This window comes from Triticum dicoccoides, chromosome 3A (assembly GCF_002162155.2).
Source record: "Triticum dicoccoides isolate Atlit2015 ecotype Zavitan chromosome 3A, WEW_v2.0, whole genome shotgun sequence".
Taxonomy (NCBI): domain Eukaryota; kingdom Viridiplantae; phylum Streptophyta; class Magnoliopsida; order Poales; family Poaceae; genus Triticum; species Triticum dicoccoides.
In genome coordinates this window covers 606639213-606654947 of record NC_041384.1, presented here as the reverse complement: position 1 = coordinate 606654947, position 15735 = coordinate 606639213, and the positions used below count along the sequence as shown (strand labels likewise).

Below are 15735 nucleotides of genomic sequence, written 5' to 3'. Positions count from 1 at the left end.
CTGCAACGCGCCGGCCACGTTCCAGGCCCTCATGAATGATCTGTTGCGGCCATACCTGCGCCGTTTTGTTCTCGTCTTCTTTGACGACATCCTCATTTTCAGCGAGACATGGGCTGACCATCTCCGACATGTGCGCACCGTCTTCACGGTCCTGCACCAGCACCGGCTCTTCGTCAAGCGCTCCAAATGCGCGTTCGCCGTTGAATCAATCGCATACCTGGGTCACACCATCTCCGCTGCAGGCGTGGCCATGGATCCGGAAAAGGTGCAGGCAGTAGCGGACTGGCCGCAACCACGCTCGGCGCGCGCGGTTCGGGGCTTTCTCGGCCTTGCGGGGTACTACCGCAAGTTTGTCAAGGACTTTGGCGTGGTTGCCGCGCCCCTGACGGCCCTCCTTCGCAAGGATGGTTTCTCTTGGTCACCGGAGGCGGCAGCAGCTTTTACCACCCTCAAGACGGCAATCACCACGGCTCCCGTCCTCGCGTTACCGGATTTTACACGGCCGTTCATCGTCGAGTGTGACGCATCGACGTACGGTTTCGGGGCCGTCCTTCTTCAGGACCACCACCCGGTGGCTTTCTTTAGCCGGCCAGCCGCGCCACGTCACCGTTCCCTGGCAGCGTATGAACGGGAACTCATCGGCCTGGTGCTCGCGATTCGCCATTGGAGGCCGTACCTATGGGGGCGTCAATTTGTGGTAAAAACGGATCATTACAGCCTCAAATTTCTGCTTGACCAGCGTTTGGCCACCATCCCGCAGCATCATTGGGTTGGCAAACTCCTGGGATTCGACTTTACGGTGGAGTACAAGGCAGGTAGTACCAACACGGTGGCGGATGCACTTTCCCGCCGTGACACGGAGGAGACGACGATCATGGCGGTCTCAGGGCCTCGTTTCGACTTCATCAATCGCCTCCGGCAAGCGACGTCTACTGATCCGGCGCTCGTCGCACTGCGGGAGGATATCACGGCAGGTGCGCGGCAACAGCCTTGGGCGCTCTCCGACGGCCTCGTTACTTTCAACGGCCGCCTCTACATTCCGCCGTCATCCCCGCTACTCCAGGAGATTCTCAGTGCCGTGCACGATGATGGGCATGAAGGCGTCCTGCGCACATTGCATCGTCTCCGCCGCGATTTCCACGCACCTAACCTTCGCAAGACGGTGCAGGAGTACGTCCGCAATTGCGGTACTTGCCAGCGGTACAAGTCCGAGCACTTGCACCCCGCTGGGCTGCTACTGCCGCTGCCGGTGCCCACGGGCGTGTGGACTGACATCGGCATCGACTTCGTGGAAGCGCTTCCTCGAGTAGGCGGGAAGTCTGTCATCCTCACCGTGGTGGATCGCTTCAGCAAGTATTGCCATTTTGTGGCGTTAGCCCACCCATACACGGCAGAGTCAGTGGCACAGGTGTTCTTCGCTGAGGTTGTTCGTCTCCATGGCGTGCCGCAGTCCATGGTCTCTGACCGCGACCCCGTCTTCACCTCCGCTTTTTGGCGAGAGCTCATGCGCCTCACGGGGACAAAGCTGCACATGACGTCAGCATTTCACCCGCAGTCGGATGGTCAAACGGAGGCTGCTAACAAGATCATTGTGATGTATTTACAGTGTCTTACCGGGGATCGTCCCAAGCAGTGGCTCCGGTGGCTTCCCTGGGCTGAGTACATATACAACACCGCCTACCAGACAGCAACCCAAGAGACTCCGTTCAAGCTTGTGTATGGCCGTGACCCTCCCACTATTCGCTCTTACGAGCCCGGCGACACACGGGTGGCTGCAGTGGCCAGGAGCATGGCTGAGCGCGACGAACTTATCGAGGACGTCCGCTATCGTCTACAACAGGCACAGGCGGTCTATAAGTCCTACTACGACAGACGTCATCGGGACATTCGGCATGAGGTGGGCGATTGGGTTTGGCTTCGCCTTCGACAGCGCGCCGCGTCCTCTCTCAACTTGCCAACCAGGGGCAAGCTCAAGCCACGATTCTATGGGCCGTACCGCATTTCAGAAGTGATCAACGACGTGGCATACCGTCTTGAGCTTCCGGCGCGCTCGCGCCTCCATGACGTGTTCCACGTGGGCCTCCTCAAGAAGTTCTTCGGCATTCCTCCAACTACACCGCCGGGATTGCCTTCGATCCACAACGGGGCGGCTGTTCCAGAACCAGAGCGCGTGACTCGTGCGCGCCTAGCACGCGGCGTTCGCCAGCTACTCGTCCACTGGAAGGGTGAAGCAGCTTCATCAGCTACATGGGAGGATCTTGACAGTTTCATCGAGCGCTACCCCGCTTTTCAGCTCGAGGACGAGCTGCTCGTCGAGGGGGGGAGAGATGTCATGTGGGGCACGTCTTACAGACGTGGGCCGCGCGGCCAGGAGCAGCCGACGGCCGCATCAGGCAAGGCGCAGGCTGGACAGGAGTCCTGATCCGGGCACATTAGTTCCTAGACTAGTTTATTTCGTATAGGTTTCTAGTTTGTTATTAGCCCATGGGGCCTTTATATATCAGATAGTTAGCACCCTTTAGGGATAAGCAATAAAGTTATTTCCTTCTATCTTCCCCTCCCGCATCATAGAGCAGCCAGGCAAAAACCCTAGCGCTCCTATCCCCCGCGACTACGAACTACGTAGTCGAGGTCCTGCTGTCTTGGGCACCGAGGCCCTTGACATATACCGGAGTAGATTTTGTTTCGAAACGGGTATACCAGAGTAGATAGAGATCAGCAGTCCACAGTAGAAGACTCAGAGCTATTGGAGATAGTAGTAAGATGTAGTAAGACTCGGGGCTATTGGAGATCAGCACAAGACAGCCTATGTTGAGCATGAGAATTCAGTTTTAGAACCCAGAAAAGATTGATACTACTGCCAAATAGCTATAGAAAAGAGGCATAGAAAAACCAGGTGCTCACCGGCTTCCCGGATGCCAAATCTGTCACAGTTCGGAGGAGCTTTATTTTTCTGTTGCGAAAATCCAGTTTCAAGAGCAAGAGATTCAGTGAGAAGGAGCCAGATGGAAGTTTAATGCAAGGGATGATGTTTCTGTTTTTCAGAAACCAAAGTAATGCTGCTGCATCAACAATTCCAGTATAGTGTATGCTGATTGGGACATGAAAGATGATTGTGACTTGGATACAGACACGTACAGTTCATCACCATAAGCTGAAGCACTGAATCAATTTCTTAACAGCAAAGAACATTGGAAATTTGGGAAGAAGTACAGACTTGTGCTAACAGAAGAGCTACTAATCAAGATCCAAAAATTGAGCAGTAACCCACCAATTATAAATTTTATTCTGTTAACTGAACTTGGTACAGATTCAAGGACAAACAGGCCACCCACAATATGACGCTAGGAGAAGAGAACACGAGGGTTAAAAAGACACCCGTCACATACAAGCTAGAACCAACTAATCTTGAGCAAAAGCTTGTTGCTGAAGAGGCCTAGCACAGTAATCAACAGTAACAGTCCCGGAACAAGATGCTAACAGTAGCCCCTTCGAGCATACCCACGATCTGGTGATCACAGACAAGAAAGATAGGCCTTCCATTACCTATGTCATAAGCAGGTCGTTCACTCCCAGGTGAGGAGGGCGCATGGAGACCCTGACTTCATGTTCTTCCGGCTCGTTCCCCCGTTTGGGGACCATGATCTCAAGAACCGCAGCGGCCTCGTCAAAGCATGCCTCAAGCTTGGCGTCTTCGGGGATACGGGTGGCTAGAGGTATTTCGCGGATGAACTCCCCGGGAGGGCAGTGCTCCGGCATGGCGTCGGTGAGCTTGAAGACCCTGTCATGTCTCCTTATGTATGGCATCCGGGCCGTGCTAACACAGAAGATTTTAACTATGCCGTGAGTGGGGGTGTTCTTCCATGAAACCTTTACCCTCTGCTGATCGACAAATGGTAAGCTGACCATTATCAAGTAGCCCTGGTCATCCTCGTAAATGGACTTGGCAGCAGTTGCCGGCCCGGAGGCTTTCCTCATCACCCCGGTGAACTCGTGCATCCATGAAGGCTGCACTGCTGATTGCATGTCGACATCTTGTTGTGTCCTCCCGTTGCAAGGGTTCAGAGGCAGGAAGCACTCCTCATCCATGGCATGTGGGAATGCCTCCTTCCGGCGCTTGCTGCTCACAGGGGAGAGATCCATGCCGTCCTCTCCTGAATGATTGGATGGTGATGACAAATTCAAGCCAGATCCATTAAGCGTCTTCTTGGGGGGCTGCTGCTGAACATTATTAGTATTGCTCTTCATGGCAGTGTGTGTGTGTGGCCTCTCCAGCTCAAGCTCTGAGCTTGGCATGGTCCTCCATGTCCCAAAATCACTGGCCTCCTGTGGGATGGAGAAATTGAGCTCCCTCCCTGTGAGCTCCGCCCACCTCCTCCGGTCGACATCGGTGATGCCCACGAGATTCGGCGAGCTCACCACCTCGATCCCATGGATGCACTGCGGGTTGGAGAGCCCCCGGTAGTGCTTGCGCTGCATCCGGTGCGACCGGACAAATCCCCTGTCGACACTGAAAGGGAAATGCGGCTCACCGGGGCGTGAGTGCCCATTCATGTAGCTCCGCAGCTGCATCTTGCCGAGGGCGTTGTCCGGCCTCTCCTTGAACACCCACATGTACATGTTCTCCATGTCGTGCTGCACCAGGAACATGTCGAGCCGGAGGTCCGACTTGTCGAACCCCGACACGCCGTTGGCGTCCCGGACGACCTTGCTCTTGGCCTTGTCCGACAGCAGGGGCTTGAAGTAGAAGGTGAAGAAGAACCAGGCGCCCCAGATGCTGTCCCCGCGCTTGGTGGTCTTGCGGCTCCCGGCGGCGGCAGCCTTGGGCGCGGCGCTGAGCACGGCCTCGGCGTCGAACACCTGCGGGCCAAGGCCGACGCCGAGCATGTCGCAGGGCTCCGTCTGCCACGGCTGGTTGATGTCGGGCGGCGGGGCGCCGGAGAGGGACACGGCGTGGGCGTGGGGGCGGCCCCCTCCGGCGCGGGGCTGCACCATGACGCCGACGGCGCGGTCGTCGAGGTGGCCGGAGGGGTCCATGGAGAGCAGGGTGCAGAGGCCGTGGTGGCCCCCGCCGCCGCCGCCGTTCTCCATGGAGAGGGTGGTGACGAGGTCCTCCCCCATGGGCGCCCGGCTGGTGAGTGGCGAGTCGGGCGTCGGGGTGGTGGCAGGGTGGGTGCTAATGGCGGCCTCCTCCTCCTCCTGGTCCTCCGCTCCTCCCTCCTCCTCCCCGGCCGCTATCTAATCGGCGGCCTCCGGATCCCTCCGCATTCCAAGAAGGCGTCCCACAGCAGCCAGTCGTGCGACCACTCCATGTAACCCACCATCAGTTCCCCCGCGGGAACACGCCCACAAATCTGGACCAGCCTCCCCCTCCCCCTCACTCCTCCCCCAGCCAAATCCGGAGCCCCGGAGAATCTCCTAATAATAGGAAAAATCAAGGACTCATGGCGGACGCGGACGGACGACGGGTTACCCGACGGTCACCTCCATTGGGAAAGCTTGGCAATTTAGCGCGGGCGGGGCGGGGAGCAGGGGCGCGAGGACAGGGGCGGGGGTGGGGGTTGGGTGGGAGGTGGAAGAAAGGGAAGAGGTGGTTGTGGGGGGGGCGGCCGCTTTTATTGGCCTCCGGGGCTCGGGAGCGGCCTCCACCGGATGCGGCTGGCCCTGAGACGGCGAGGCGGACGGTGCCGTCGTCTCCACGCCCACGCCGTTAGGGCACACGCCACCGCTGCGCTCACCTCCACGCGGACGTTTTTGCCTTCTGCTTCGAGGAAATTGGAAATGCTTTCGTGTAACAGTTTGTCTTCGTGTGATAACTTCATTTCCTTTCATTTGCTTGCGCCTTTTTTCCATGTTGTCTTTTGCTATTGATCTGTTGCCCGAAAAGTTGGTCGGCTCATGGCCTTTCTTCAGTGGCGTATTTGTTGCATTTCCAGTATGTTACGAAACCTTCCTAATGAGGGCTTGTCGTAGTTTTTTCTTTAGAATGTCGTCTGACGAACGTTCGTCAAGGACCTAATCGTGGCAAACGCCTCAAACGATCTGACGGGTGGCAGTTTTCTGCCCAAATCTCGTTGTGGTTAAACAAACTGCGACATCAGGGGTTCGCAAAATGCCACCCCTCTTCCTCTCCAACACACTAAAATGTCACCATGGGTTCTCAAAATACCACCCAACACACTAAAATGTCATCAAGGGTTCGCAAATGCCGCCCTAGGTGGCGAACTTTCGCCAGCTAGCGGGGGCCTTTTTTATATCAAAAGGGGCAGCCCGAGGCATCCCCCGCGAGGCCGAGCGAGGCCGAGCGGGTAACGATGTGGCTGGTCGCGGCGTCGCCGACAGAGGGCAGTTTTAAGGGTTGATGCATGTGCGGCTAGGCCGCTAGTGTCAAACAAGAAGGGGGCTTTAGTGGGATGGTCAGGACCGCGGAGGACAAGAGTGAACGATTGACCAGGAAATGGCGGGCGCACGCCAAAGAGGCCTTGGAGAGGAGAAAGGCAATGGTATCAAACCGGGTGGCGCGAAATTGTTTTCTAGGCAACTCACATATAGTCAAGCCCTTTTCGTGTACTATTATTTCACAGTTTAGAAATATGAGCAGTACAAAAAGGGAATAAAATAATATTGTAGTTACAGAACAAGAAAAGGCTACGCACGACAAAGGTATCATGAGAAAAGCATTAGACTGAATGGATTCTATTTAGTTTAGCATAATATGATAATGGGTCAGAATTTAATATGAATTAGAAGAGGAGTTTATAAGCAACATAGCGAGGAACCACAAACCTGCCATGTTAGTGGAACAGTCGAGTTTGAGGGAGAGCTAACATCGAGAGTCACCTCGACTCGAAGAGCCCGGTCCCCGGTCTGCTCCAATGCCGTCGCCGGTCATAGCCGAGACGGGTGAGGAGCTTGGGATAGTCGTGTACGCAGTAGGCCTAAGAATAGAGTTACCTTATGTGCATCTGGCGAGATGCCGATAGAGAGCATGTCGCTAACGCTTTTGAGCCACCCTCGATGGCTTCCGGTCGATGCACTGTTACCATTATCATTTTAGAGGGAGCTGTCAGACGATAGAGGCAAAGTCGATGTATCCCTAAATAAACTTAGTTAGTTCCTAACCTAACAGAGGGCCTTCTCCTCCTTAAGGACTCAAGTGAGAGGTGGAAGAAATGGAGGAGGTGGTTGTGCGTGGGGGGAGGGGGGCTTTATTGTCTTATAGGGCTTGGAAGCCCGTGGGGGCGACCACTTTTACTTGCTTCTAGGGCTCGAAAGAGCCCTCCACGGGATGTGGTTGGGCTTGAGACAATGAGACAGACAGTGTCGTTATTTATCGGAGTAAATGACCATGGGTAGCCTCATCTGCTCTCCGTGGCAACATCGGGGCCGGCTGCGCCCCTCGAACTCCAAGGACGGAGCACCGCCTTTCCTGGGCCGGCTGGTAGCACCGGCCGGCTGACCAGAGGGCGGCGCCCTTCAGAAGAAAGCCATGAGATGCGCCGACTCCTGGCAGGCAGCCTCCAGAGAGGTCGGCCTCTAGCAGGCGGCCCATCATGCCCTTAAAGTTTGCACCACATTAAGGTGACGAGACGGGTGTGGCTAGCCACCCCCGAATCCAGGGCAGGGCGTGGCCATAGTGCACCGTACCAGACGGAAGCCCCCGTCCGACGCGTCACTATTGCCACACAGCCCGTGACATCACACCTGGCAGAGAAGACCACGCCTCCACTACGGGCTGTCTGTACGGCTCGCCAATGACGGGCCCTATCTGTCCGTGAGAAGCCAGAAGGCGGCATGCATCGACCAGTCGGTGCAAGGGGAGGCCGACTCCGAGCAGGCGGCCCTCCCTCCCTTAGAGTTTGTGCGCCATTAAACCAGAAGAGATGGGGGTGGTTACAGTGAATGCCCGCCAGGCGGCGGCACTGTAGCCACACCTTCCCCGACAAAGCACACATCATCAGTGGCATCACCACAGTATTAAGCTACCGGCAGGGCCCGCAAGCGGCGGGCGCGGCCTGTCGACGAAGTACAAGACAGCTGGCGGGACCCACCAGACGACTGTCGGTGTTCTGGGAACGGGGGTCCCCAGACTTGCCTGCCTGCAGCCTGCGGCGTGGCTCAAAAGGGGCCCAGCGCGGCCCATCTTCATCAACACAGACCCAAGACCCTCGCGAGGGGCCAAGCCTCGTGGGGCGGACGACACGGAGCTTCCTCAGGCACGGCCTCATCAGGCTGGCTCGCGAGGAGGCGGAGAGATCAAGGCGGGGTACCTCACGAGGTGCCCGTGACGCAAGCCATGACGACCAAAGGCGCTAGGCGGGCGCCAGCTACGCAGTGTCCTCCTTTCCTCTTTGGTGCAAAGGGAGCAAGCGCAGGCGAGAGCATCAAGCAAAGGTACCCGTTTCGGTGCAACGAGACCAAGACCAGTCCAACGGCAGGGAGGAAGTCATTGTGGAGCCCAAGCCAGCGTCACCACCAAAGCCTTTGGCAGGCGAGGACCAACTTTAATCAGGATAAGTGTACCAGATGTTCCCCTTCAAAATGGCCAATTGTTGGCGCCCTTCCCGCTCAATATTTGGGAAGAGGCCCAGGGCCTTTGCCTATAAATAGGACTAGCCACCCCTAGGGTAGAGGGGCAATCAAGAAGGGAGAATCTAGAAGCAAAGAGAGAAACTAGCTAGGATCGGATCGAGTAGCATCACAAACACAGAGAGAGAGAGAGAAGGGCGACTGAACTCCTCCTAGCAGTTCATCCCCCAGCCAAGAACAGACCCTCGCGAGGCTGTTCTTCCTTGTATTGCTCATCATCATCAGCCCAAGAGGCAATCCACCACACCACACACTGGAGTAGTGCATTACACCACAACGGTGGCCCGAACCAGTATAAACCCTGTGTCTCTTGTGCTGTTCTTTTCGTAGCTTAGATCTTAGCGAGGCGGAGGGGTGCAGGTAGGTAGAAGGCGAAATCTCCGCGCGCACCCCAGTGTTCGAACCACAAGGGTCGACCGGAACCCGAAATCCGACACCTGGCGCGCCAGGTAGGGGTGCGCCAGAATTCGTCTTCCACCATCCCGTTCTCCTCCGACCATCGCGTCCATGTCTGACGCTCGTCGGGCCCGCGCCGAGCGCCGGGCCGCTCTCGCTTCCCGCGTCACCCAGACGGCTCCTGTCGGCGGGCGTCCTCGCCGTTCCCCGTCACCTGCCGTCAACGCCGCCACCGGCCCGGCGGGGAACGAGCAGCAAGCGTCGTCTCAGCATCCATCCGTGCGACAAGACGGCCGCACCGCTACTCCCTCGCTCACCCCAGCTGGTTCTTCGTCCCGCGCGCTCCGCGCACCCATGGAGGCTCGAGTCGCGCTCATCGCGGCAAATGAGCTCCTGCGCTACCGTCCGGTAGACGAAGTCTACGAAGAATGGCTCGACCGCGTCGCCGAGCTCGTCCGCGCCGCAGGGGGCTCTCCTGCGCCGTCCGTTTCGCTGCGCCGCACCCCGCCCCGCGCGGGCGACAAAGCTCCGGGGGCGCCCCAGCCGCCTCCTCCTCAAGAAGGCGCCATGGCTCCAAGGCGCGTGGCCCCTGGGCGGAACCCGCTCCGTCAGGTGCCAGCGCGGCAAGAGCAGAGCTACCAAGAAGTCCCTCGCCCGCAAGAAGCTGCCTGGGCGCTCCCTTCTCCAGCACGTCGCGACCATGCTCCTGCTCCCGCACGTCAAGACCCCGCGCTGCTCCCAGCTGCAGCGCGTGGGGACATGCAAGACCAAGCTCTCCGTCACCCAAGGCCTCCCGTGGCCACAGCAGGCTGTCGTGCCTTCACCACCGAGCTACACAGCGTCGCGTGGCCCGGCAAGTTCAAGCCAGACCTGCCTCCTCGTTACGACGGCACGGCCGACCCTGCGGAGTTCCTCCAGCTCTATGAGCTGGGCATTGAAGCTGCCAACGGAGACGAGAAGGTCATGGCGAACTGGTTTCCCATGGCGCTCAAGGACGGGGCCCGCACCTGGCTCCTGAACCTGGCTCCAGGCACGATCTCCTCCTGGAACGAGATGCGCACCCGCTTCATCGCCAACTTCCAAGGTACTCGCGACCGGCCACCCGCTGTGAGCGACATGCGCCGCATCAAGCAATAACCCGGAGAGACCCTGCAGAAGTACATCCAGCGCTTCAACAACGCACGCCTCAAGATTCCCAAGGTGACCGAGGAGGCCGTCATCTCAGCCTTCTCCGACGGCGTGCGCGATGTCAAGATGAAGGAGGAGCTGGCGATGCATGAAGACCTGTGCACTTCCTTGGAGACGTTCAACTTGGCAACGAAGTGCGCCAGGGCTGAGGAAGGGCGTCTCTCCCTCCTCGAGCTGCCTGCCGCGGACCCAGAAGAGAAGAAGCCCAAGTCCAAGGATGTGAAGCGCAAGGGGGCTGTCGTGCTCGTGGCAGAACCAGACACCAAGCGGGGCAGAGATCAGCCCGAATCTTCCAAGGGCAGTCGGTACTATGTGTACCACGACCTCCACACCCACAACACCAACGAATGTCAAGAGCTCCAAGCCGTGCGAGAAGAAAGGATCGGTCGTCGCCCCGACCACGGTGACCGGGGCTACGGTCGAGGAGGAGGAAGGAACGCAGGATGCTGGGAAGACCGCTGCCCGCGCCAAGGGTGGCGCGATCGACCTCGCGAGGATCGCTGGCAAGACCCGCCTCGCGAGGGAGACTGGAGGGATCAGCCTCGCGAGGATCGCCCACAAGGCAACGCAGGCCTCCCTCCGCTGCCGCCGCAGCCAAGGAGAAACGAGGACCGCCATCAGGACGAGGGGGCTGGGGGCTTCCAGGAGCCGCGCGCGATCACCTGCATCCTGGGCGGGGCTCAAGCCTCAGCCTCTCAACGCATCTTCAAGCAGTTCACCCGCAAAGTGAATGCAGTCCTCCCCAAGCTCGAAGCCACGCGCCCTCTCAGGTGGTCGGCGTGCGCCATCACGTTCAGCTCAGCAGATCAGCTCAAGTGTGCGGCCACAGCCGGAGTCCTCCGGATGCTTTGTTCCCCAATCATCAGCAACATGGTGGTCACTAGGACCCTCATCGATGGCGGGGCAGGGCTCAACGTCCTGTCCGTGGAAACATTCAACAATCTCCAAGTGCCCTACAACCAGCTTCAGCCAACCAAGCCTTTCTCCGGAGTCACCGACGACTCCACGGTCCCGATTGGGCATGTCCGCCTCCCTGTCACCTTCGGGGCACGCGACAACTACCGCACCGAGCTCATCGACTTCGACGTCGCTCACATTCGCCTGCCGTACAACGCCATCCTTGGGTACCCAGCGCTGGCCAAGTTCATGGTCGTAACTCACCACGGCTACAACGTCCTCAAGATGCCAGGAAGTGGCGGAGTCATCACGGTGCCCTGTGAAGAGAAGGACGCGGTGTGTTCCCTGGAACGAGCCTTTTAGGCCGCATCACTGGAAGACCCGGATCGCGGAAGCAGGAGGCTTCCCGAGACCGCCCCCAAGAAGAAGAAGACATCATCCGGCCCGGCCCCTCAGGGCCCGCGCCTGCCTAGGGGGAACCTCCTTCCATCGCATAGGAAAGCGCGCCCAGCGCCCTCCTCAGGCAGGGCTTGGGGGCTCTCCCCTGGAGGGCCACCGATCTGGCTAAGGTCACGAGAGAGGCGCTTGGGCACCACATGGAGGCGTGTTTCGAAGCACGCTTCCCTCAAGAAGGAGTAAGGCAAGGAGAGCCAGACCCTCAGGAGTTCGTCAGCAAGGCCATTCAGGAGCTACAGGAGTCAAGAGTCATGAAAGGCGGCCGCCGCCTACCAGCTGTGGCTCCCCATCCAGACGAGGATGGTGGGCTGCGCGTCTGCATCGACATACCAGGGCTCAATCGAGTCGCCTCTCTGGAGCGCCTCTGGCCCTCGCGAGTGGGGCGCTGCGAAGGTCCACCCCACAGCTACGTTCGCATGCCTTATGGCTTGCCGAACGCGGCCGCCACGTACCAGCGCCTCATGAGGGGCATCATGGAGGATCAAGAGGCCAGGCGTTCCGCAGCCCTGGCGGAGATGGAGATGGTCCGCGAGGAGCCACCAGCGCCTCCGGAGCCTCCTGAGGCCCCTGGGCCCGGGGGCTCGTGAGGATCGGCTTCCGCAGCCCATCGAGTCTGCTACACCAACACTCATTCGTCCTCAACATCATCAGGTGACATCTTTCAAGTTTCATTTCCAGCTGGGAGCGCCCCCCAGGGCTGCATTATTCCCAGGTCGCGTGGGTCCGTCCCTGCGGCATGTATCCCTTTTACTTCATGTTGTTAGCTTACCTTGTCGGGGGCGCCCCACGGGCTGCATCATCCCCAAGTCGCTCGGGCCTGACCCAGTGATGTCCGCCTTCCCAGCATCTATTTGAATGAATCCACTCCTTCGCGGCTAATGTGTTTGACCTAGTTGCCTGCTCAACTGACGCCAACTGACGGAGCTGCTCTCAAACAGGACGACGCTTGCGCATGGGTCCGTCCCTGCAACGCCGACAAACCTGAATGGCTGAGCTCTGGTCGCGGCAGCCCCGCATGGAGCCACCTCGTCAAGCCTTCAGTGCCTCATCGCCCCTCGGAAGCAACCAACGGCTGACTGTCAATTGACATGGCAACCCCTTGTTCTTTCTATGATGGGTCTACAGGATCTCCTAAAGGAGCTGTGTCAGGCGAGGCCCTTGCGGTGTCTCCTTCACTCTCATCCGCGTGAACCGCTTGCACGTTAAAGGGGGGTGACTGAGCATCGGCGACTCAGGGCTCCTACTGGCTCTCCAGCCCTCACCCTCTGGCCTTGTCCACGGCATCACGACTTGGCATACCAGCGACGGCTGAGACTCGCTCGAGGGCCGGGACCCGAGGACGTAGAGCAGAAAGGGGAGCAAAGGCGAGAGGGGAGGGACACGCGAGGACCTCGCCGAGCAACCTCACGCCTGCCGATGCACGGACCCGGCGACACACCAGAGAGCGGTCCCTGATTCTCGAGATAAGTCACCACCCGGAAGCACCAGCTACCGTGGCACCATCCCCGCACCTAATGCAATCCCGTGTTAGTGACGCCGCTCTCCTTTCTCGCCAAACGATGGCTGCTTGAGCGCCAAAGGGGACCTCCTGAGCATCACGAATCAGGGGCTCTTACCGGACCCCGGGTCGCTCACCTCCTGGCCTTGACCACGGCATCGCGACCTGGCATACCAGCGACGGCTGAAGCCGCCTTGGGACTGGGACCTGTCAGCGCAGAGCACCAAGCCCTCGTGAGGTTCGAAAGGGAGAACTGAGCTAAGACGGAATGAGAAACTTGCACAATTCTGCGACAAGGGTTATATTAACAAACAGGATCACAGGCACCTTACAAGCCCCCACGGGACGCGTCTTTGATTCCTTGCAGGGAACAGATCCTAAAAGGACGCTAACTACACGCGCCCCTGCAAAAGACGCCATCGTCAACAGCGGGCCGTCAAGCACTGGCACCAACCCCATCCAGATCAGAGTCGGTGACAGCCTGACGAGCCCGCCCTGCTCCAGGAGCAGCGCCGGCTCGGGGGCTCGTAGTTGTCGTCGCTCGTCTCCGGAGTCGCAAAGAGCTCGCCGGAGTCGCTGGACCCTCCGATGCCTCCGCCGCCTGAGCAGCCGCCAAGGGGGTGGTCGGCGGGCCCAGTCCTCGCCGTAGCAGGGTCCCGACCACCTCTCCCGGGGCAGCACTCCAGCCGGCGCCCGTTCGCATCGAAGACCTTGAAGAACATCACCGAAGCACCGTCGTACACCAAGTGGATCGCGAAGGCGCCTCTTGTCCTGCAAACCCGGGCGATTTCGCTCCAGCCTCAAGTCATGAAGACCTCGCCCGGGGCAACGACCGCGACCTCTGCCTCGGTCACGAGGGTGCTGCAGCCGGCATGCTGCAGCCAAAGCTCCAGGAGTTCTCCCTGCGGGATGATGGAGGCGAAGAAGGGAGGAAGGCAAATCCAAGATTGAGGAGGCATGGCGGCGTGGAGCACAAACTCTTGGGAGGAGCCCACGGTGTGGACCCCAGGGGGGACGACCCACACCTCCGTGACCCGTCGGCACCGACGGTGGCACCGCCCGTGGCGATCGGCATCGACTCCTTCAGAGCCCTCGATGTGGGCGTACAAGGGAAGCGGGAACCCCGGCGGTGGCCGCTCGCACCAGGGCCTCGACACCACCTGATGGGCCCCCTCGTCCCGGCCGCGGAGGGCGAGCCGTTTCTTCGGCGGGAGCGGGTCTGGTTCCTCTCGGGGAGCCTTTCCCTTCTCTGCCGCCGAGAACCGGCGGATCGGAGCCATTGCAGCAAGACGGAGCAAGGACCGGGAAGAAGGAGAAGCAAGAAGGGATGGACTGGAAGGGCGCGCGCCATTCTGTACTTATGGCCGGCGAAGGCCAACCGCCGACCTCCACGATCGCAGGTAATCATGACCGGCTTTGCATGCAGGGACTTGTCCAATCCGTGCAGTTGCCGAGGCGCCGTGGGGAAGTGGAGACGCCCACGTCCAGTCAACCGCCATGCGGCGCCCAAGGCCGCAGGCTGTTAGGGCCCGCGGCGCTTCGCTCTTGCCCTTTCGCCTCCCTGAACGGCCAAGTCCGGGTGCGCCTTGGGCCCGGGGGCTACTGTCGGCGTTCTGGGAACGGGGGTCCCCAGACTTGCCTGCCTGCGGCCTGCGGCGTGGCTCAAAAGGGGGCCCAGCGCGGCCCATCTTCATCAACACAGACCCAAGACCCTCGCGAGGGGCCAAGCCTCGCGGGGCGGACGACACGGAGCTTCCTCAGGCACGGCCTCATCAGGCTGGCTCACGAGGAGGCGGAGAGATTAAGGCGGGGTACCTCACGAGGTGCCCGTGACGCAAGCCATGACGACCAAAGGCGCCAGGCGGGCGCCAGCCGCGCAGTGTCCTCCTTTCCTCTTTGGTGCAAAGGGAGCAAGCGCAGGCGAGAGCATCAAGCAAAGGTACCCGTTTCGGTGCAACGAGACCAAGACCAGTCCAACGGCAGGGAGGAAGTCATTGTGGAGCCCAAGCCAGCGTCACCACCAGAGCCTTTGGCAGGCGAGGACCAACTTTAGTCAGGATAAGTGTACTAGATGTTCCCCTTCAAAATGGCCAATTGTTGGTGCCCTTCCCGCTCAATATTTGGGAAGAGGCCCAGGGCCTTTGCCTATAAATAGGACTAGCCACCCCCAGGGTAGAGGGGCAATCAAGAAGGGAGAATCTATAAGCCAAGAGAGAAACTAGCTAGGATCGGATCGAGTAGCATCACACACACAGAGAGAGAAGGGCGACTGAACTCCTCCTAGCAGTTCATCCCCCCAGCCAAGAACAGACCCTCGCGAGGCTGTTCTTCCTTGTATTGCTCATCATCATCAGCCCAAGAGGCAATCCACCACACCACACACTGGAGTAGGGTATTACACCACAACGGTGGCCCGAACCAGTATAAACCCTGTGTCTCTTGTGTTGTTCTTTTCGTAGCTTAGATCTTAGCGAGGCGGAGGGGTGCAGGTAGGTAGAAGGCGAAATCTCCGCGCGCACCTCAGTGTTCGAACCTCAAGGGTCTGCCAGAACCCGAAATCCGACAACGACGGGCCCCAGCGGTCGACGAAGAAGCCGGCCACCATAGACATTGATAGCCGGGGCCTACACCCGGCTAGATTACCATTGTACCCCTAGGGGAGGCCTGTATAAACCCCCGAGGACACCCATGCAAAGTGTCGGTGTCAAAAC

The 15735-nt window shown here is 59.3% G+C and overlaps 1 protein-coding gene across 1 annotated transcript; it reads right to left on the bottom strand.

The window, feature by feature from the left end:
- Positions 1–3255: 3255 nt before the first annotated feature.
- LOC119269533 lies at positions 3256–5557 on the bottom strand. The gene has a single exon (XM_037551389.1). It carries the CDS (start codon positions 5119–5121, stop codon positions 3547–3549), a length of 1575 nt encoding a protein of 524 aa, XP_037407286.1. The 5' UTR covers positions 5122–5557; the 3' UTR covers positions 3256–3546.
- Between the last annotated feature and the right edge of the window lie 10178 nt (positions 5558–15735).

What these genes read in the sequence shown, in the direction of transcription:
- LOC119269533 (XM_037551389.1), bottom strand. Translation starts at nt 5,121, where the DNA reads ATGGGGGAGGACCTCGTCACCACCCTCTCCATGGAGAACGGCGGCGGC.